The 23184-nt window shown below is 38.9% G+C and overlaps 1 protein-coding gene across 1 annotated transcript in view; it reads right to left on the reverse strand.

The window, feature by feature from the left end:
* Positions 1–18222, reverse strand: part of LOC121655922 — an 88087-nt gene extending 69865 nt beyond the window's left edge. The window contains exon 1 of the mRNA XM_042010849.1: positions 17325–18222. Coding sequence (XP_041866783.1) covers positions 17325–17435 — 111 coding nt within the window. The 5' untranslated portion in view covers positions 17436–18222. The remainder of the gene's footprint in view (positions 1–17324) is intronic.
* Positions 18223–23184: the final 4962 nt, after the last annotated feature.

Here is a 23184-nt window from a genome sequence, read left to right on the forward strand (position 1 = left end):
CTATGAGCGCTTGATGAGATGCAACCTGGATTTCATTTCGCCTCTTATCCAGTAATCTTCTTCAGCTCTAAACTGGCTGAGTTCACTGCTCGTGTGTGGTTTCTCAGACCTGAAGAGTTGTCGACCTCATGTGTCTCACTGGCTTGTTTTTTAATACTATTTTTAATTCCCATTCAGAAAATGTGAAGAAGAAAAGGGGGAATAGAAAATTGGAATAATTGTGCTAAAACAAATTGTTTACTTGAGGTTTTTTTCCCCCAGTTTTGAAGAAAACCTGATGCATTTCTGGGGGAATAGAAACAAGTTTGAGAACAGGTGTCTGACCTGGAAAGATTAAAGTTCTGAGCTGGAAAATAATAAACTCAGTAAGTGACTGGTGTCTAACCAGGTATGATGATGAGTGATTAAAATTAATCCTGAAGAAACAGTTTCTCCATTTTCCTCTTGTTTATTTCCTCTACAGCTGTTGTTTTTTCCGTCCCAGTCTCTTAGTGTTTTGTGTAGTTTTGGCTCAGCTTATGCAGTATCAAACATGTATCAGCGGTGTACTTTTGCCAGCAGTGGAAAACACACTCTCACATACAAAAAGCAAGCAGTAATGGACTGGGTAATGGAAAAACATAATAAATTAAAAAGAGGATAAGTTGACGACATAATTGCTAATATGTTTTCTTTACAAATAAATGGAAGGAAATTAATGGTGGTGAGGAGATAAAACGAGAGGAGGGAGGGAAGAGGAAAAACAGCTTGGTAACTTGTCATAGCAACCAAACTTTGCCTCTCATCATTTCAGCGTTTTTTTTATTTTACTTTCTCTCCCCCCTCATCCTCTCTTCCATCTCCATGTCCCTCCCACCACATTTACAAGGTTCATCCAAGTCGCGTTAACGCCTACTCACCTCCAACATACTACCTCAGTTTCCATGGTAATTGAGTAGCGACCGTGCTACATAAATATTTATTTAAATATTCAGCATCCCACAACTCATTAAGAACATCTTCGGATGAAAAATTAATCTCTCAGGGTGTTTGCTTCTCTTAAAGGGCCAGCTGGATGTATTGGAAGACTGTTTCAATTTTTTTTAATCTTTGAGACTGTTTATGATTAGAAATCTGGGATGTTTCAAGTTGGTGATGAAGATGATCCACTGAGATTTGATGAGTAAAACATTTCAAGCTTCTTTACCTAATTAGGTTATAATTAAACTGTGTTTCTGAGAAGTGTTTGAAACAAATAGAAAACTAGAAAGGTGGAAGCAGTCAACACAAGTAGAGCCATTGTTTGAGCAACACCTGGGACCCTCCCTGTTTTCAGACTCTTAAATAGATTTCTGCTGCTGCATAAATGCACATATTTAAAATTGCACTGGCTATTTTATGAGATTTCAACAACATATTCAGGAAATCGCTGTCAAAGCTTAATAGGAGTCGGCCACATGCAGTTCCAGCTGCAGCATGAGGATTTTGTAGGGATAAGATTAAATCCACAAAGATTTGGTGGAGCTTAAATTTGTGGATTTTGCAGAACATGTTTTTTCCAAAGTTATAGTATCGTGGAACGGCCTGGCTTGCAAGCTTACAGATGTCTATTAAAACTTCTAAAATAAATTAAATGAAGCAAATTGTGTTGGATCATCTGCCTGCATAAAATCCTAATAAAAAGAGATGTGGGTGTCATTTAATAGTATTTCTGTTATAGAATGTGCTTGTTTCTCTGGTTTTCTACTCTGTGTGAAACATTGTCACCTAGTTAAAGTGTGAAGAAAAAACTTTGGGTCCTAAAGAGCTGCAAGCTCATCAGTGGGGTTTAAATGTAGAAAACATTACACATATTTGATTAAAAGCACTTTCCTGCTTAAAGCTTCCACAGTTTTGGTAACAAGGGTGAGAATCTAAGTCTGCCACGTGGAAGTGTTTTATTTTTAACCCAGATTCTTGTTCTGCAGCTATGCAACTGTCACATTGTGGCTTTTTATATTTAAAAACAAACTTTGACTAACAAGTGCAGAATAATACATTTATACACATTTTACTCCATGATTTAATGACTTTTTAAAAGTCTAACCCTTAATGTAAAATTTATTGAATGAAACGTTCACATATTTACGTTTGTTCATATCCCAAATTTCAATGTTTCCTTGGTGTCCACAGATTGTATGTGGACACCATGTTTTTAGTTGTCCGCACCATGATACTAAAGTCTGTGTAACTAACATGTTGCACTGCCTTTTGCTGGTGTCAGCTCAAAATATTTCATTTCAAATTATTTAGGAAATTTTGCATAGTTTTAAGCAGCTTACCGTGTAATTTTTTAATGAATAAGTTCTGATCCTGGCTCAAACAGCAGCAGATAAAACCTCCACATGAGGCCATTTGTTTAACCTGCCACAGTCCCCTGGTCAACACTGACATTTACATCAGAGAAAGTCATTTGCAGTCAACAGCAGTGAGTTCTGTTTAAAGCACCTTCACCTGAACAATCTTCATCTTTCATTTTAAAATCTTCTCTATAAAAGACTACATTCAAAACTAGTTGTAAATGAACTTTTACACATTAAAGGAAAATTATGACATCAAGATTTATACAGTGACTTATGCATTTAATATCTAACAAGATTCTACATGAGATAAAAGTATATATAATTCTGCTAAGATATATTGACTACAGATTTATTTATTTATTTATTTATTTATTTATTTAGCTGCAGCGTAAAGTTGGGACTGTCATAATCGTGAAATCTTTGTCATACAGATAACGGAAAATTGTGATTTAAACCACATTTTCTTCACTTTATGCCACTATTGTAAAGATAAGTCTTCTTTTTACGCAAATCTGGCAATCACCTTCTCTTTTTGTTTAACTTTGTTGTCATATGTCAAACGTTGCTCTCACACTGATGAAACATTAGTGCATTTAAATATATACGGGGTTGCAAACATTTAAACTTGACTGTAAACTAGCAAAGAAAATAAGACATTTGTTTGCTGCAGCCGTTGTCTTATGGGTAAATTAAAACATACATAAAATGATCTTGGTTATCCAAAGTAAATGGTTTCTGCACCTTCATACAACTGCAAGAATAGCATCAATGCAACCAGACTCAGAGATATGATGTTTTATATTGTATTGAATAATAATAAAAATAATAGTACATTTTATTTTTAGACACTTTTCAGGACACTCAAGATCACCTTACAAAAAGCAGATGAAAAAATACAGAGAAACAAGTAAAAACCTAATTATTTATAATAAAATATAGTAAAAATTAAAGATGTAGTGCACGGTTGATGTTGTTTGGAAAAACAATACTTTAAGCTTAGTATTTACTCCCCAAAATCATCTTAAACACACAAATATCAAAAGAAGAAAAGGAAAACAAAACAATCGGTTTTGTCTCTAAATAAACTGTTGTAGTGGGTCTTAAAGCTTTTAAAAAGAAATTATGCTAATTACCTTCAAAGTAACTTGATGGCCAAGACTATGGTTCAGATGTATATATATCTATATATATCTATATATATATATATATATATAGATATATATATATACAGTCATGGACAAAATTGTTGGTACCCTTCTGTTAATGAAAGAAAATATCACAATGGTCACAGAAATAACTTGAATCTCACAAAAGTAATAATAAATAAAAATTCTATGAAATTTAACCAATGAAAGTCAGACATTGCTTTTCAACCATGTTTCAACAGAATTATTTAAAAAAATAAACTCATGAAACAGGCCTGGACAAAAATGATGGTACCCCTACAAAAGACTGAAAATAATGTGACCAAAGGGACGTGTTAATCCAAGGTGTGTCCACTAATTAGCATTACAGGTGTCTACGATCTTGTAACCAGTCAATGGGCCTATATATAAGCTACAGGTAGTCACTGTGCTGTTTGGTGACATGGTGTGTACCACACTCAATATGGACCAGAGGAAGCAAAGGAAAGAGTTGTCTCAGGAGATTAGAAAGAAAATTATAGATAAGCATGTTAAAGGTAAAGGCTATAAGACCATCTCCAAGCAGCTTGATGTTCCTGTGACTACAGTTGCACATATTATTCAGAAATTTAAGATCCATGGGACTGTAGCCAACCTCCCTGGACGTGGCCGCAGGAGGAAAACTGATGACAAATCAAACAGACGGATAATACGAACGGTAACAAAAGAGCCCAGAAAAACTTTTAAAGAGAATAAAGGTCAACTTCAAGCTCAAGGAACATCAGTGTCAGATCGCACCATCCGTCGTCGTTTGAGCCAAAGTGGACTTAATGGGAGACGACCAAGGAGGACACCATTGTTGAAAACAAATCATAAAAAAGCCAAACTACATGTTGACAAGCCACAAAGCTTCTGGGAGAATGTCCTATGGACAGATGAGACAAAAATGGAACTTTTTGCCAAGGCTCATCAGCTCTATGTTTACAGATAGAAAAATGAAGCATATGAAGAAAAGAACACCGTCCCTACTTTGAAACATGGAGGAGGCTCTGTTATGTTCTGGGGCTGCTTTGCTGCATCTGGCACAGGGTGTCTTGAATCTGTGCAGGTACAATGAAATCTCAAGACTATCAAGAGATTGTAGAGAGAAATGTGCTGGCCAGTGTCAGAAAGCTTGGTCTCAGTCGCAGGTTATGGGTCTTGCAACAGGACAATGACCCAAAACACAGCTAAAATCACCCAAGAATGGCTAAGAACGAAACATTGGACTATTCTAAAGTGGCCTTCTATGAGCCCTGACCTAAATCGTATTGAGCATCTTTGGGAGGAGCTGAAACATGCCGTCTGGAAAAGGCTCCTTCAAACCTGAGACAACTGGAGCAGTTTGCTTATGAGGAGTGGACCAAAATACCTGCTGAGAGGTGCAGAAGTCTCACTGACAGTTACAGGAATTGTTTGATTGCAGTGATTGCCTCAAAAGGTTGTGCAACAAAATATTAAGTTAAGGGTACCATCATTTTTGTCCAGGCCTGTTTCATGAGTTTATTTTTTTAAATAATTCTGTTGAAACATGGTTGAAAAGCAGTGCCTGATTTTCATTGGTTACATTTCATAGAATTTTTATTTATTATTACTTTTGTGAGATTCAAGTTATTTCTGTGACCATTGTGATATTTTCTTTCATTAACCGAAGGGTGCCAACAATTTTGTCCATGACTGTATATATATATATATACAACCTTGTACAGACTGTGGAGTTTATTGGCTTTCTGTAGATATTTTCTGGATACACAGCATCTGATCTGGGGTCAGAAAGTTTGTGGCCTTGTTTAATATTACAGAAACAAACCCACAATAAACTGAAACATGTTTAACCACATGTACTCAAAAACTTGATCTGTCCTTAATCTGCACCTTTTTTTTAAAATATTGTCTAAATTTTGCAGCAGATTTAAGTCTGAATACAAACTCCAGTGAAACTGATGTCGCACACAAGACTTCATTTGCTTGAAAATGCTGCAGCTGAACAGCCTGTAATAAAAGTTCTGTGCAAAACTCTTGAGCCCTTGTTTATTCAAATATTAACCAAAAACTGGGGAATGAGTCCAACGATTTATTGAAACGTGTAAACATACAGGATTTAAGGATAAAAACAAGTTTGTACAATTCTGATGAGCTTGAAAGTCAATATTTACTTTGACCACCTTCAACACAGCCTGAACCCTTTTTTAAGTAGTTTTGTAATTTAGGTAGTTTTGAGAAATAGTTCTCCAGTCTTATCAAAAAACTTTCCCAAGCTTTTTTTTGGATGTTGGCTACCTTTTGTTCATTCTCTGTCAAGATGGTCCCACACTGCTTCAGTAATGTGAAGGGCAGAGTTCTGGGGAGGATTCATCACTCCACTGGATTTTCAGTCCAGCTCTTGAGTCACACCTCAGCTCTCAGCTTTCTCCCTGTTTCCCTTCCTTCCTTGGAGACCATTTCTGATGAGGCTTCAACTGAAGGTCCAGATGCATCTCTCAGGTCCTGTGCCAGATCTTTTCCTATTTTTAAGGAAAGTCCCGTAGATGTTTTTTAGACCTCACTCTCTATCTTTTAGAAGATAAAGAACATATTGAGGATTAAAGGACTGATGACTCAGCAGAATTTAGAAAAACTTGTCTATGCATTTATCTTTCATAGACTGGACTAATGCAATGCTGTCTTTACAATTTTCCCTAATAAGTCCATCAGACAGCTGCACTTAGTCCAGAATGCTGCTGCTCGAGTCCTCCCTAAGACCAAGAAAGTGGATCATATAACTCCAGTCCTCAGATCTTTACACTAGCTTCCTGTCTGGCAAAGGACTGACTTCAAAATCCTGCTGGTAATTTACGAAGACCTAAATGGTTTAGGACCAAAATACATTCAGGATCTTCTGGTTCATTATGAACCAACCAGACCCCATTAGAGTCAGGTCTACCTTCTGTTCCCAGGGTCAGAACTAAACGTGGAGAGCTTTTATGCTCCTCACATGTGGAACAAACTCCCAGAAAACTTTTATCAAAACTATTAATTATTTCTTGCATTTTATTTTATTTTATTTTTGGCTTTTTCTGCCTTTATTTACAGTCTTTTATTTCTCTGTTTTTAATGCACGTTTTAATGCTTCTTCTGCATCCTGCTGTTATGCTTTTGATGTTTTATGTAAAGCACTGATTGGCTTGTACATTTTGTCCAGTTTCCTTAAATATATATATATATATACATATATATATATTGGATACCTGTCGATCAAAAGGACACACCCCTAATTATGCCGAATTTCAAGATTAAGTTGGTCTTTTTAACATCTATGGGGATTTGCTTGTTTTGGAGCCAGCCCCTAGCAGATGAGGGGTGAACTGCAATTTTTTGCACTTCCGCACAGGCTTCACATTCCACCGCCGGAGATTGCTGCTTGGTCACGACACAACATTATAATTTCTTTTTTTTCTTAAATTCAGTCTTTAATTCTTATTTCTAACTTAAAAAAATAAAAAAAATGCAATGAACAGATCTTTGAACTTGTTTGAAATTGAAATGGTGAACTCTGAACATGACTATTTTATTTCAACCCATGGGAACTAAACTTGGAATTAGCTCATGGGAAGCATAAACTTTCACAACACTGCCTACACCCCACTACCAGGTGAGGTTATGGTTGGCTTTGGAAATGCAACAGAGATCAGGGTTCACCAGACCAAACTGCCCCGAGTCAGACCTGGTAGTGAAAACGTGGGGCTTTAGTTATGCTACAAAACACCCACCAAGTGAAGTAGATCTTTTCAACAAAAAAACAAAAACAACTTCCTGCAAGATATTTTTGTTTAGTGTGACTCAGCTTTGAAACTTCATCACATCTTTCATACACAAAATTGAAAAATAGCAACTTGGCAACTTGTTAGTTGATCCACAGAATCAGACACACACATACACACACACACACACACACACACACACACACACACGTTGCAATGTCATGCAAACCCACTCATGCATATAGGGAAAAAATACTCACATGCTTGCGCTCTATCTATCCCATTGGAGCAGATGGCTCCACAGTCATAGCTGATGTTTCACACATCAATGAAGCACACCATGTACTCACAACTACTGAATACACAGACTCTCTCTTTTTCTCAAGCCGTGCAAGTCACAACAACATGCTTGGCACACATGCACACCCATGTAAACCTAGATGAACTCACCGTTATGCTTACAACATGCAGTGGCACACATTTGTGCTTGAACAGTCACAAAACACACGCACTCACAGTGTTCTCATCGGCGCTAATTTATGGAGTGAGAAGTCGCTTTGTTGGCGAGTTAGCTCAAACCCCATAATACACACACACACACACAGGTTTAAAGTATTAGCAGCTGAAAGGCAGCAGGTTATAGCGTAAAATTGTCAGGGGTGTTGTTAGGCCTGATGTCAAATAACCGACATCACCAGATGAGAATACTGCACCATAACCTGACAGCTCAAGGACATTATTGCTTTTATAAGACGCTCAGCAGCACCTGTGGTTTTAATTGAAAACACTCAACAATGAAAACAGACCTTCGATAAAACAAATAAACTGAAGAACTGTTTACACATTTAACTGCTGGAGTTGGAGGGTTTTTAAGAAGCTCGGAGACACTGGAACAAAGCATTGCTTTGTATTATTAGCACTCAGAAAAAATTAAAAGCTGAGGCAGAGTTGATGTCACCTTTCTTTTTTGTGCCAGGTAGTGTGCAGAAATTTAGATTTTTGGGGTTTGGGTGCTTTTTGGGGTAAATGGCAGCTCTTTCACTGTAGTTGCTGTACATCCTGGGTATGGTGACGCCATTCCCCGGCTTGTCTTGCCCTGTGGGGGATTCCGGACAACAGTGCCTCCAGCTGGTTGGCTCCATCTCTGGGATGGTTTCCTACATCTAACAAATGGGTTTTCTTCCCTCCAGTCCTACATCCTTATACCTCCCACAACCCCAGGTCTTCCACACATGTAGGGTTTTAGGGAGAGTGCATTTCATATGGGATATTACAGCTGGGGTCTAAGTGACCCTGTTCACTGCTCCTTTTGACACCTAGTCACTGCTACCCTTTTGACTAGCAGGGGTATTTTTGGGGTTGGATGGGTGGGTATTCAAGAGGTTAATGGTTGTGCCCTGGTCCCTGAGGTGCCTGACTTAGGCATCGGGATGGGTGTTGACCCATGTTGGATGGCCGTCCAGGGGGAGCTGGTCCTCTTAGTCATTGGGCATGGCCTCTGCCTTGCAGGGGTTGGTCGGTCTCGGGATCCTGGGGCCCTGAGCCCTGTTCTCTGTCCACCTCTGGGGCATGTGCCTCATTGACATGGGGTGCTCTAGCCGGGGTCTTCGTCTGCCGCCTTCTGAACAGATGTGTGGTCGTCTCTGTGGCGGGCTGGCTAGGAGTTGATCTTTGCAGTGTCCTGGTTGCATTCACATGATCATTGATTACTAGACAGATATTTTGCCCCTAAATTTACTAACCTACATGCTGATACAGTCCCTGATTCAGTACAGTCACTCCTGTGGGTTTGATCAACTACAACTACAGTTATGTTTATATTTTTTCTTTGTGTTGCTGATATGTTTTTTTTTTCTCTATTTTTTTCTGTTTACTCTCCTTTCTTTTGCTCCCACCCATCTTGTCAAGTCCAGCATTAATTTGTAAATTCAGCAATAGACAAATTTAAAAATAAAGAATAGTACTTAATTATCAAGAGGGGCCTCTTATCCATGAAGCTCCTCTTGGCATAGCAGCATTTGTTTGGCAAAAAACAGCAGCCAGACCATCGTTCTGCTTGCTGTGATGCTGGACAGGACAAGTTAAAAAAAAAAAAAAAAGAAATTTGGCGTTATTTAACTGACTGAAATCAATGTTTCTATAGCAACTAAACTCTGGCCTTAGTGATATTGGGAAAGGTGTGAAAAATTCCCTGACAGCTGGTGGGCTTGTATGAATTAATGTCTCTGTGAACTGTCTGAACTACAAAAACACAAATTAAACCTAAACACACACATAAAGAAGGACATGACACTGGAGTCTAAATGTGCCTCCTGGATAATTTTAAATGCTGTTCAACCCAATGTGGATCTGAGATGAGCCATGTTGACAGCATGAATAGTAACACTGAGGGACACAGGCATCATTCCAATGTCTCTGGCACATATATGCAATTAAAATAAAAAAAAAGTGATTGGGGGTGTTAGAAGGATTTGTTTTCCTCTAAGGAGGACAGACGTGTGATATCAGCACGCAGTGTGAGATGTGTTTGCACTGAGCGGCTTACCTGTCACACAACAAGGTGTCAGATTTATCAGGAAATGAGAAATAAAGCCAAAATGAGGTTTATTATGACTATTGTGTTTAACAGGAAAAGATGATATAGCATGGCTTTGAATGAGACTTGACAGTTACTGATGTGTCCTGCGTTAAAGATGTATGTTATCAGAAAACTTTCCACAAAGCTTTTACTGCAATAGACGGGAATTCAGAGGCAAACTAACCCCTTATTGATTTATTTGTCCAGGGTAATTACCAACTCTGTGAGGCAGGCCTTTTCTTTCAGGACTGCATCTATGGTAACCCATTGGTGCAGAAATAACCACAACTTTGGAGTTGATCTGTTGTGCACACATTTTTCAGGAATGCTATTGCACAAAGCAGCTTAAACACACTGTTGATAGTTTAGCCTGGTCTCAAGAAAAAGTTTTATAAATAAACCATGCATTATGTATAAAATTTAATAATGAACTCATTGTAGAATATTGCACACTTTTATATTAAATGTAAATAGTTTGCAAACTATTTTAAATGATTAAACTGCTTTTCAACAGCAGTATTCTCTGTATGCAGCAGAAGTTAAACTATTTCCTGTTAAGTTTTTAACTAAAACACTAATGGAATAAAATCACATATATATAAAACTAAGAAAGACTAGGATTTATTTCGTAAAAGGTAACAACCTAGCAGTATGAATTTCAAAGCTGAGTGAATTTGTTTTCCTGCTGGAACAGACAAAATCAGGATTCTAGATGATGCAGGAGGTGATGTTTCAGCACAAAATTAAAGGTAATTAATTCAAATTTGTTATATAACTATTAGTATTCAGTTAATCTACAATTCAACATTTTCTCTTAAAATTCCTGTCCATATAAGCAGCAGGAGAAAAAGTGACATCTGGTCAGTAATGAGGTGATAACATGTTTAGCTTGTACAAACGTTGTTTGAACGTTTGAACATTTTCACATACATCTGCACTCAAAGTGAAAGCTCAAAACCTAAGGTTTAAAAATGTTTGCACATTGCAGTATTTGTTACTGTTAAAGACAGATGTTTGTTGAGAACAAGCATAAAAGTCAGTTTTTTTCAAGACTTTTTAAAACATGTATGTGTATATATATATATATATATATATATATATATATATATATATATATATATATATATATATATATATATATATATGTAAGGGATAATGCCGTCCGAGGTGCACATTATCCAGGGTCATAAATTAATGGACTTCGCGTTGGACGGTTCACGCCTCCACATCGTCCATTAATTTATGATAATGGCCACCTCGGCGAGCATTATCCCTTACATATATGTATGTATATATATATATATATGTGTGTGTGTGTGTGTGTATTACATAATAATTACATAATATACATATATGGTGTTTTATTAAATAAAACCCTGTAAAGAGGAAGAGATTTTGGCCTTTACACTTTCCATAGTAACCTTTGGCTGGCACAAGGTTAGTATGTCGTAAACAAGGTTTCAGCAAGCGCTTCGTTCCCCGTGTGGACAGACCAGAGCTCAACTCCAAGCAACTATATAGAAATGTAAGAAAAACATGAGAACAGCACTGCCTACCTTAGAGCTTCTAATAATTGCTCCCATTTCAAGCAAGGTGCCATAATCAACATGCTCTCGAGTAATCTTGTGCTCTTATATGATATTTTTTGGTGGCCTTGCTCTTGAAATTATATTTTTTTGGTCAGTTGCTGCAGTAGAGGGTAACAGTGGTCTTGAGCTGACAGCTGATTAATGGATATAGACTCATCTTTTCAGCCTTGGGAGCAACATTTTCCTCTGGGATCCTCAACAATGTCTTTTCTCTGAGTCATTATGTTTTGAGAATCACACTCAGAACTTATTATGAACTCATTAACTGAAAACCTGATCTTTTTGAACTACTTATACAAAAGTTTTACATATCAGATGATTTTTATTAATACATGACCAATAATTTTGTAATTTTTTATTGGATTTCATTCCCTTTATCTACTTAACGGACTTGTGTGGAGTTCTGCTGATTTTTTAAAAGATCATAGTGCATGTAAAAAAATTGCAAATGTTTTCCTGCAGCCAGTTTCTTTTTGCGCAGCATGCTGCTCTAAAATAGCCAGAGCCTTCTGTATGTTTTATATGTATTTATGCAAAAAATGGAGATCACTTAGCAAAAACAAACTTGGCCTAGTTATGCAAACGGTTGCAGTGAGCAAGCTGGATAAACCCATCCATAGCTGCCTTGACTGCTGTAACATCCACCAGACTTCTTTATTTGGTTGCTTCCTATTGCTGTTAATTTCAAACTTCAAGTCCCAGTATTACCTGATATCCTCTGAGTCCTCTTTATTGTAATGCTACACTCAGAAAACAATAAAACAAAGCTATGTAAAAGCTTTTCTGTCCAATATCTTAGCTGTTCCTAGGACTGCGCTCTTCTGGATGGAGATGTTTGATGTTTCTCCAGGAGTCTGTAGGAGCCACTTCTCCAGTGTGGGGGTCACGGCCCCCAGTGCTCTGATTACCACTGGTACTATTGTTGCCTTCACCTTCCAGGTTTTCTCCAGCTCTTCCTTGAGTCCTTGGTATTTCTCCAGTTTCTCATGTTCCTTCTTCCTGATATTTCCATCGTTGGGGATGGCTACATCTACCACTTCTTAGCTCTCTCATTTTCCACCACCTTGGGAGGTGTTTCCCATTGTGACCTAGAGATATCATCAAAGTCCTAAGCTTGACGACGAGATAGATATTGATTGCTCCATTTTTGTTATAGATATATATATATATATATATGTAGGCTTGTTTAATATGGGAGTGAACTTGAGTTGTTCAAGTTATAAGGAAACTCACTCATCCTACAGATTTCCACACCATTTTGACTTCATACTCTTTTGCCTGTTCCTAAATGTCTCTCTCACGCAATCCTTTTTAGCTGGCGTGAACATATCTCTCATTTTCTGCGCACAGAGCATGTTATTTGAATTTTTAAGACCTGATCGTTTCATGCAATTTCATCAGACCTGCCCGTGCTAAGGAACTAGGGTTTAAAATTAGCTCTGGTATATGAGGCTCCAAGTTGACTGGTTATAGTCATGTGTGCTTGTTTGCCAATTAAAAACTCTTGATATAGCTTTCTATTCCTGGTTTAAGTGACGAACAGAGTTGAATGTGTGCATCTGAAATGCCACAGTTTGTCTTTGTGTGGGTAATGACAGATCATTTTATTTCTGGCTCTGAGTTAGAGGAGTAATCTTTACCTTATGTTTTCTGAGTTTTCCATTAAAGTTCAACTCTAACTTGTTGAAGGTACAACAACAGCTCCATTACTTTGTCATTTATTTAATGAAGCCCAGTAATTAATGTGTTAGAAGTGAGTTTCCTTTGACAGTATCTAATGAAAAATGTTTCAACTTTTAACTTTATTAGAACTGAGTTGGAAGAAAGAGGAAGATTAGAAAAAAGAAGAATGAGTCATTTTCAACAAGATTCCTGCAAAGAAAAAGAAGGAATACAAAAACCAAACATCAGTTCGTGTGACAAAGACCTCTCTCGGCTGCAGCAATTAGCCTCAAGTTTGTTGAGAGCAAAAGGAGGAATCCCTGTGACAGTGTTATATGAACTCCACAGAGGGAGGAGGTTGGGGTGGATGGATGGTTCTGCAATACTAATCAGCAGCAACAGCCTGCTTTCACCAGCCAGCCAAACCGATGTTCTGATTACCAGTGAAGTTTTCTGACCATAACAGTTTTACCCAGCGTCATCTTCACGATGAGGCAACAAGGCTCAAACACCCTTCAAAGACCAGCTGCTTCCTGAGAGTCGGCTTATTATAGCAACATGTCATCCCTGGATTTGTGGGGAGTCTTATGTCTCCTTCTCTTCCCACCATTGTACCATGAGCCAAGAAAACTAAAGAAACTTGTTAATCAATAATAACTGCATTGGAATCAGTTAACGTCCTTTATGGTTTTCAACACTGCAAAGTAACCAAAGTATTTTCAACTCAAGCACACAGCAACGTCCCCTCCTTTAAACAGCAATCGATGCTTACAGAGACGGTATCAACATTGTTTATGTACCTCAGCTAAACCAAATCTCAAGATGGAGCCAGATCGGAAAAGTTGTTGTTAATGTTTTTGTTTAGTTTTCATTTGATTTAGTTCAAAACAAGTGTGACATCATTTATTTATTTAACACAACGGGTCATTGATTTGTTGTCCTGGTAACATTTTACAGCTCTGTAATGAGATGGTTATAGTGGAGTAATGGGTTTATTACAGAGATGTTATGATTATCAAGGCTTGAAGTTTTCCGGTGCCGTGCCGGATCTCCGGTGAGTGGATTTTTTTTTTGTAGCTTGAAACAAAGAAAAAGGGAGACAGTTTAATAAATTGATGTGTGCTAATGTTGACTGTGATCACGTTGACTTCATCTACCAATGGTGAGAGAGGAACGCAGTTAAACACATTACTAACCAATCAGAAGTTAAGTGGGGCTTGGAAAACATGGTTGAGAGATCCAGCTGCTGCCTGGACTGATGCTAGACCGCACATACGAGAAGCAGAGACGACAAATAGCTATAAACACAGACTACGGTACATCAGTTTGGTTGGTGGGATGGAGGCTAAGTACGTGAAGCTGGTTTCTATTGTTTATTTACACCATGTATTTTTCTGTGTATATTTGTAAGAGGTGGTCCCACTGCTTTTTGAGTGGCTTTGACCACATTAGACCAGGTCCTGCTGAAAAACTACAAGACTTCATGTTTAAATCTGGACTAAAAGATTCTGCAGAATATGTGGATTCATTAATGCACAGTTTCTTATTTATGACACCTGTGTTTTATTTATGAAAATGCATACAAGGTTTGTTTTATCTGTGGACTGTTTGTGTAGACCACCTCAGCTTGGGATGGGTTTTGCTTTACCACTGGATGGTGTAATTATCATGTCAGGAATTAGCTGGGATGTAATAATGGGATCATTTAGGTAAAGACAGTCCAAAATTAAAACTAACAGGGTAATCAGGTCGAAAGCAAATTGTAATGAAATTAAGTAAAAATTTTTTTTTTTTTTAAAAAGTAAAAATACATTTTATTATTAAACTCTGAAGGGAAATTATACCGTTTGTAATATTTCTAAAGCTAATTTGATCATGAAAATCAGAAATTATTTGGTGATCATAGAGCAATATTTTTGTTCAATTTTTGTGACCCACTTAAAAAAAAGATGGTTAAATGACAGGATTGTCATCTGGTTTTTATAAAACGGTTATATATTAGACTATAACAGCGAGATATTTACTTATATGGGTGTTTACCTGTACATCATCCAGGCAACAAATCAGAATTGTCTAAAGAAACTCTCCTAATAGTTTATCAGAGCAACATTTTTAAATCACACTAATAATGTGATGACACAAATGTGATAATAATCCAGTAATAGTTTAATGCTAGATAGTATTTTTGTAAGCTACATCTAGTTTACCTTAAAAACTATACTGGTTAAAAAATAATGAATACCATATTGCAGTAATTAAATTAACCCTTTATGGTTTCATGTAAATGATGTTTATCACTGTTATTGGAACCAGTCATCACATAGAAACCAACACATCTTGGATGCTAGCGTTTTGCTGTAGTTCAGCATCCCTGAACCAAACAGATCTCTTTGCCAACACGTCACAAATCCCAAACTTTAGCTGAGTTAAGCAGGATTGTGCTAGCTTGTACTTTAAACCAAACAATGGTCTTACTCAAACCCTCACCAAGTTGTTTTGTTGCTTCAACAAACAGCGAGTAACATGAAGTTGAGACAGAAAAAGGGAAGTTGTGGACAACAGGACTTAACCTGGGTGTCCACAAGAAGAAGTTTTGCATTGTCCTCCACGTTTATACCTCCTAATATTGCTGCTGCTCATCTAAGAGGTTAAGAGACCGTAAAATTATCTGCATCCACGCGTCTAAGTGTTATTCTGCCAACTGTGCCGTTGTAATTCTGTGTTTAAGAAAAATGTTTGTGGGAGAGAAACGGCTCATGTACTGAGTAAAGATATGATCCAGGATTTCCAGGAGAACATTCCAGCTATGATTATGAAAAGATGCCAGGCTTAAAACCACTCCTGTTGTCTTGATTCTGAAGCAGCTGCAGCTTTTTAACACACAACACGATTACATGAGATCTGGTGACCTTTTCCACATTTGGGATTTGAAATTAGTCCTTTACTTCTGTAGCCTACTAACTAAAAAAACATCCACTATTTTACAACTAAATACATTGACTTTTTATTCTAATATGGCATAAAATAGGGCAGCTCGGGGTGTTGCAGCTGCGCGCTCTAAGTTATCCGCAGGCTCGCTCAGAAGTGTTGCTGATTTGCTGTAAAGCAGTCTCACCTAAAGACTTATAGCTCTATTTTTTCACTGTGACGTGTCACTGCAATTTATGATTTATGATAGCCAGTGAGGAAAATTTACACTTTATCATCACAACATTCTTATTTATTTAATTTATAGCAGCTGCTTGTGCTAAACCATAAAACCAGCCATGATTTAAAGACTTTTAACTTTTTTATTCAGCTTAATTCAAAATAGAAGATTATAACAATAAGTTAGTCAGATTTTAGGCAGGAGGTTGTTTATATCTAATGAGCTTGGTGTAGCACTGCCCTAATACAACCCTCCTCATGTCTCATCTGAAGCATCTCTTTGAAGCCTGCTGGAACTTTTGGTGCATTTTTTAAAAGGACCTGCTGTAATTATCTTTGCCTGCAACATTCAGCACCAACGAAGTGCAAGGTTAAGTTAGATAATAAGAAAAAAAAAGTGAAGTACATGACTCATCCGGTCAGTTCAAGCCATCCCACACAGCCTCATTGCTCCACGGTTAACTAGTTTTCTCAATGACAAATCAAACGCAGGTTTTATTATATAGTTTTCTTTCAGCTTATGATTTAAATTAGCTGATGAGGAGGCGTGTGATTAAAAATGTGCAGAAAACTGTGTGAAGTTCCGGTAAGTGCTCGTCAAACTAAAGAAGAATGTGTGTGTGGAGAAAAAACAGCTTTCTGACTTTTACAGATCTTTTAAAAGGCAAACAAAACCCAAGCTGGCAAACATGATAAAGTATGGACATGGAGCCAGAGAAGCTCTTAGTGCAGTAGAGACAGGGGACCCCCACCAGCCTCACCATTCCCATCTGCATCCTCCTGCCTTTCAATTAACCTAATGGAAGTGGCAATTAATTAACTCCACTCAAACAATGATTAAAGACCTGACAATCAAGTGAGTAGGATGGGTGTAAGTAATGGTAATTTAGAGGTAATGATTTCCTGGCAGGAGAATAAAAAAGAAAGAAAAAAACACTAATAGATACACACATGGGCTCTGGATTAGGATGGATTTATATCACATGCAGGTAGATTTGAATCTGAAATAAATCCCAAAGGGTTCAAAGAGCGAACTCTGAAAATAGCCTGATTTGACTTCTGTAGTCTTGATTCCACAATTTTCATATCTTATCGCAGCAAATAAAGGAAACATCAGTTCTTACCGTGTTTTTTTGGCCGTTTGTTCCTATTGGTCCTCTGAACACCCCCTTGATGCTCCTCAGCTGTCCGTCATGGAGGTGGGTGGAACTGATCACAATGTAGTAGCACGCCATTGGATAGAGTTGTCTTTCATGTAGTTAAATATCTACCTATATATCTCTTTTTCTGTCTGGACTTTAAGGAAAAAGTCTTGAAAACTGCCGTCTCTCCTCCTTCTACTTCTTCGGTTGCACCTCTCCTCCTCAGTTTTATAAAGAAGAGGGATTAAAAAAAAAAAAAAGAAAGAAAAGAAAAAGGAGGAGCACAGTTTCCCCACCACCTCTGATTTATTCTCTCTTTTCTCCAAGTTTTTGGAAGTTACTCCCTGCTCATCTCCCTTTAAGCTTCTGTCTTTTAAATATTTCACTATCCGCTCTTCCTTTCTTCCCACTCTTTCCCTCCTGTCTTTCTCCAAATTTTTTATTCTTCTCCTTTATGAAATTTGCCAGATGCCCCTGTCTCCCCTTAAATATTTCTCTTTAAGTCGTTTTCTCTCCAGATGTTGTGCAGCCATCTCTCATTCATCAATCTTTCCCTGTCATCGCCTCCCCTCTCTGTCTCTTTTCTTGCTGAGTCTAAATTTCTTCCTGAAATCTCAGCCGCTCATTGATCAGTCTTGCAGCTCCTCCAACTATCTCCCATCCGCTTCCTTCTTCTCCTCACTCCCCAGCCTCACTGGTCCCTTTTGTTTTTCCCTCCCTCCTTGTCTCTGTCTCTCTAAGTGGTGGGGAGGGATACTTTTTTCCCCCTCCTCTTACTATCTCCCGTCTCTCCCTCTTCGTCTCTTTTTGCTGCCTCCTTGTTAGTGAGCAGTAGAAGTACTCAGTCTTTCCTCCCTGTCAGAGAAGGCGTGCAGCTTCCTCTCAGATGCTCCTCTCCTTTCCTCTGCTGCGCTGCATGTGTGCGCTCGCCTCCCTCCCTCTATCTCCCTCTCTCTGCTGATCTCTTGCTCTGTGGCCAGCAGAGTGGTTTGCTCCTCAGTTACCCGCGGTTACCATCTGCCCTTTTAACACATGGAGTGCTGACGCTTGCTCTCTCTCCTCCCTCCCTCTCATCCCTCCCTCCCTGCCTCTCCTCTTCTGTCTTTCTTCTCTCTTTAATCATCTCCTTTTCTCTTTCTCTCAAGCCAAAGGAGAAAAGCTCCACCTACTGGTAAGCAGGAGGCATACAGAGAAGAGAGACGGAGGAGAAAAGGTGAGTAGAGTCAAACAGCAGGAGGATTTCTCTAATTCCAACCATTTTGCCTTCATATTAACCTCAAATTGACATCCAAAAAATGTTGCATTATCAAAACTAAACCTTGGAGCCTTGGGTTATTTGTTGTCTTGCTAAAGGGGATATATCTGTGTGGATTAAATCCAGGATTTTCCAGGCATCCTGGGGTGTTTAACTAGGAAGAAAATAACACATACGGTAACAAACAGACAAATAGGTGATAATGAAATCTCTTGATATGACAAAAAAAAAAGCTTCCCTGCTGTGTCTTCTCATGTTGCCTTCATCTTGGGAGGGAAAAAAAAGCACTAAAACATCACACAGACCACATCCAACTCCCTGCTTCCATATATGATTTATGCCTGCCCACAAGGATGCATTGCAGAAAGGAGAATCACTCTGTACATTTTCAAAAAGAGAAAACAGATGATGGAGGGAAAAAAAAAGGTTTATAAAGCAATGTTATCATAAAGTAAAGATGTAATTGGTCAGTTTATAGTATCCATCATGGTTCTAGCTATGATATGGGTGCTTTTTTAGTATGTTAAAGGAGCACTATCTAACTTTTTGATCTTAAAATATGTGTTTCTAACTCAGTTTGATGTCATTTTTACTTCATGGCACCACGTCACACACCAGCTACTGTATCTCAACACATTGGCCATTTTGAATGCACATCAATGACTCCTCAGAGACTCAAGAGAACATTATTGGATGAAAAGAGGCAAAGAAAGAGAGAATGTGACAGAGCAAGAGAAAAGACAGGAGTCAAAATAGGATAGACTTTTGCTGGCTGGAGAGATCTCAGAGTAGAGACAGGGTGCAAGATGGATGCCGAATTAGCCATCACAAGGTGAGAATATCTACCAAAGCTTCATTTATGTTCAAATCTATGTATCAAAGTTAGAATAATGACATCCAAACAGTTTGGAAATGTCTCATAACCCTTCTTAGACTGATGGGAAGCAACATTTATAGGGCTGGGTGATAAATTGATTTTAACAAATAATTTGAATTTTCCATTTATGACCGTTTGTTTATATGAATATTGGGATTTTTCCACCTTTAATATTCACTACCAATGCTCTCCTTAGGCTTCCGTAGTTAATATCACTGTGAAACTAACACACAAAACAAAACATGGCAGCTAGCCCACAGGCACTGTTTAATGAGTTGTTTAGAACTGGTTTGTTCTTGCAACCTCAGACTTGGAACAATTAACACATTGATGAATTTGTAGTTTCTACCAAAGATGGCAGCAGAACAGATTTTTGTCAACACCTCGTACAGAGACATTCTGCTGAGTGGGAGGAACGGCTGAGGTCAAGTTGAAGCCGAACCTTGCAGATCCACAGTCAACTGAGCCAACGTTCAATTCAAAAATGGCTCCATTAAAAAGATCTCAGATGTGGTCATGCTGAATTTCACTAACAACGCCGTGTTAGTGTATTCACAAGGTTCTTTTTATATAGAAAAGGCACATTTACATCCTAAAAAGTCAAAAACAGTGCTGCATGTTTTTCACCAACAATATTTTCCTAATACGGACTTGTACAGTAATGCATTTTTATTTAATTTATTTTTGTCTATTCTATAAAATATATATTACATAACTTGTTATCATTTTTTTTACAATATTAATATTCTAGAACAACTATACAAAAAAGATAAATAATCATTTATTGTACAGTGAGTGGTAGTGTATTGGAAAAATCACTGATTTATAAATATATCCTCACCCATGCATGTACTAGAAATCTGCTTTAAAATATATATATAGGAAACTTTTGAGGCACTTTTACTAATTTATGTTTTTAAGGTATTCTGGAGTTACACAGTGTCAGTGACACATGTCCTCAGTAATGATAAATCAGCTCCCTGATAGCTGGGACATCGTTTGTAGCTACTGATTTTTCACAGTTTAAGGCAAACTTTTATTTTCGTGTTTACATTAATAGGGTTTGTCTTTTTATTGTACAACATAGATCAAAGCCAGTGTTTACTTTCACTTTAAATATAAATAAACTCCCTGAGGTAATGACCAAAAATAAAAGCAAAACTTATTTTAGATAATCTCTGACATTTTTAGTGTGTTTTTCAGAAAGAAAAAAGAAAAAAATGATTGATAATGGAAATCGGATTTGGTGTGAAAAAGATTTAAATTTTTAGCCAATTCGCTCAGAACTAAATGTTAGGTTAGATAATTGTTAGTAAATTCTTCCTCCTCGACACTGTGTGAACACGCCTGAAGCAAAAAAACAGCCATTTTTATTTTTTTTATTGTTTCTGCATTTCGATTTAGTTTCTGTTAAGTAAGTAATAAATAATGGAGTAATATTTTGTTTATTCATGATACTGGAGCTTATTGTCACCATCACACCAGACTCTGCGCCGGACACGCCTGCAACCACTAATCACCGCCGTTCATCATCTCCGGAGTACTAAGGACTCACACCTGCAGCCAATCCCTAGCCAGACCTTATAAACCCCAGGACACCAGTCAGTATCTGTCGGACCTCGTTCAAGTGACGTGAACTCTTCCTCCTTCCCTTCCCCGGTCCCGACTGACCCTGACGATCCAGTGGACAAGATCAGTGTGTATTTTCCTAAGATACCTTCTCCAGCCAAAGACACCTGTTCGTAATAAATCTGTCAACTCTGTTCTGTCTCGGAGAGGTCCTACATAACAGAAGGTCCGACCGCAACCGAGAACAACACCAGGATGGAGCCTCTTCCCGCACGTTATGCCGGAGATCCCCAGTATTGCAGTGGCTTCCTCCTTCAGTGTTCTTTACACATCGAAATGAATCCTACCAGGTACCCTACTGAGCGCGCTAAGGTGGCTTATATCATATCCTTGCTTTCAGGACCGGCTCTCCAGTGGGCGGATGCAATGTGGCAACAGGAGGGCGTGGTCACGCAATCCTATCAACAGTTCACACGTCACTTCAAGGAAGTGTTCGGGGTTCCCCCCGGGGACTCAACCATACAGGAAAAACTCTCCCAGCTGAAACAAGGAGGTACACCTATCACAGAACATGTCATTCGTTTCAGAACCTTAGCAGCAGCCAGCGGCTGGAACGAAGCAGCGTTGCTTACCCGCTTCCGGATGAGTTTGGATACAGATCTACAATTACAACTCGTCACGTTTGATGACACCCTCAGGCTCGAAAAGTTCGTCCAGCTCACCACCCGGGTAGCGCATAGACGGGCAGGCTGCCTGCAGGACCCACAAGCCGCGGTGGCGGCTGCCGAGACAGAGGGAACAGAGCCAATGCAGGTGGACACGGTCAGGCTGACTCCGACAGAGCGTCGGCGGCGACTCATCAATGGACTCTGCCTGTACTGCGGACAAGAGGGCCACCGACGGGAAACCTGTCCCGTTCGACTACCGAGATCCAGGGTGAGTTTGGCCTGCCGAGCCTCTATCACATCCAAATCTCGCACCATTCCTGTCATTCTCACCTCTCCTTTGGGATCCCTAACAGTTACGGCGCTCATTGACTCCGGTTCCGAAGGCAACTTCATATCTGGATCGGTGAAGAACAGATTGCAAGTCCAGTGCCACAACTGCGCCACACAATATCACATCCAATCCATAACGGGGAAAAGAATCACACCCCTCAACAGTCAGCTCCAAACTTCACCCCTGAAGTTGCAAGTAGGGGGATTACACCACGAAAAGGTTTCCTTCCTGGTCATACACGACGCCACAGTAGATGTGATACTGGGACAACCATGGCTGGAAAAGCATGATCCGACTATATCCTGGAAAACCGGAGACATTCTGCGTTGGGGCTCCACCTGCTACCCCTCGTGCTTTCCGACCCTACCACATCCCGATCCCGATAAAGTCCTCTGGCTTAGGTCCACTTCTATTGAAAGTCCAGATATCAGCTCTGCCGACACATATCCCCCGGAATATGTATCCTTCAAAGACGTTTTTTGTCCCGCCAGAGCCGCACTATTACCACCGCATAGACCGTCTGACTGCGCCATAGACCTCGTACCAGGTGGAAAACTCCCTATGGGCAGGATTTACCCTTTATCCATCCCAGAAACGACGGCAATGGAACAGTATATCACCGAAGCCCTGAAACAGGGCTATATCAGAAAATCTACGTCTCCTGCAGCATCCAGTTTCTTCTTTATCGACAAGAAAGATGGGGGATTAAGACCATGTATCGATTACCGAGCCCTTAATCAGATCACACGCAAGTACAAGTATCCACTTCCACTGGTTCCGGCTGCTCTAGAGAAACTCAGAGGGGCTACCCTCTTCTCAAAGTTAGACCTCCGAAGCGCCTATAACCTCATCAGAATACGAGAAGGGGATGAATGGAAAACAGCTTTTGTGACCCCAACCGGACATTATGAGTATCTAGTCATGCCCTACGGTTTAGTTAACGCCCCATCAGTCTTCCAGAGCTTCATGAATGAGATCTTCCATGATATGATTAACCAATTTATACTTGTCTATCTGGATGACATTTTGATCTTCTCTGCAGATCTCCAGACCCATGTAAACCATGTGAGACAAGTGCTCAAACGCCTTCGCACCCACAGCCTGTTCCTGAAAGCTGAGAAGTGTGTTTTCCATCAGACAGA

This window comes from Melanotaenia boesemani, chromosome 16 (assembly GCF_017639745.1).
Source record: "Melanotaenia boesemani isolate fMelBoe1 chromosome 16, fMelBoe1.pri, whole genome shotgun sequence".
Taxonomy (NCBI): domain Eukaryota; kingdom Metazoa; phylum Chordata; class Actinopteri; order Atheriniformes; family Melanotaeniidae; genus Melanotaenia; species Melanotaenia boesemani.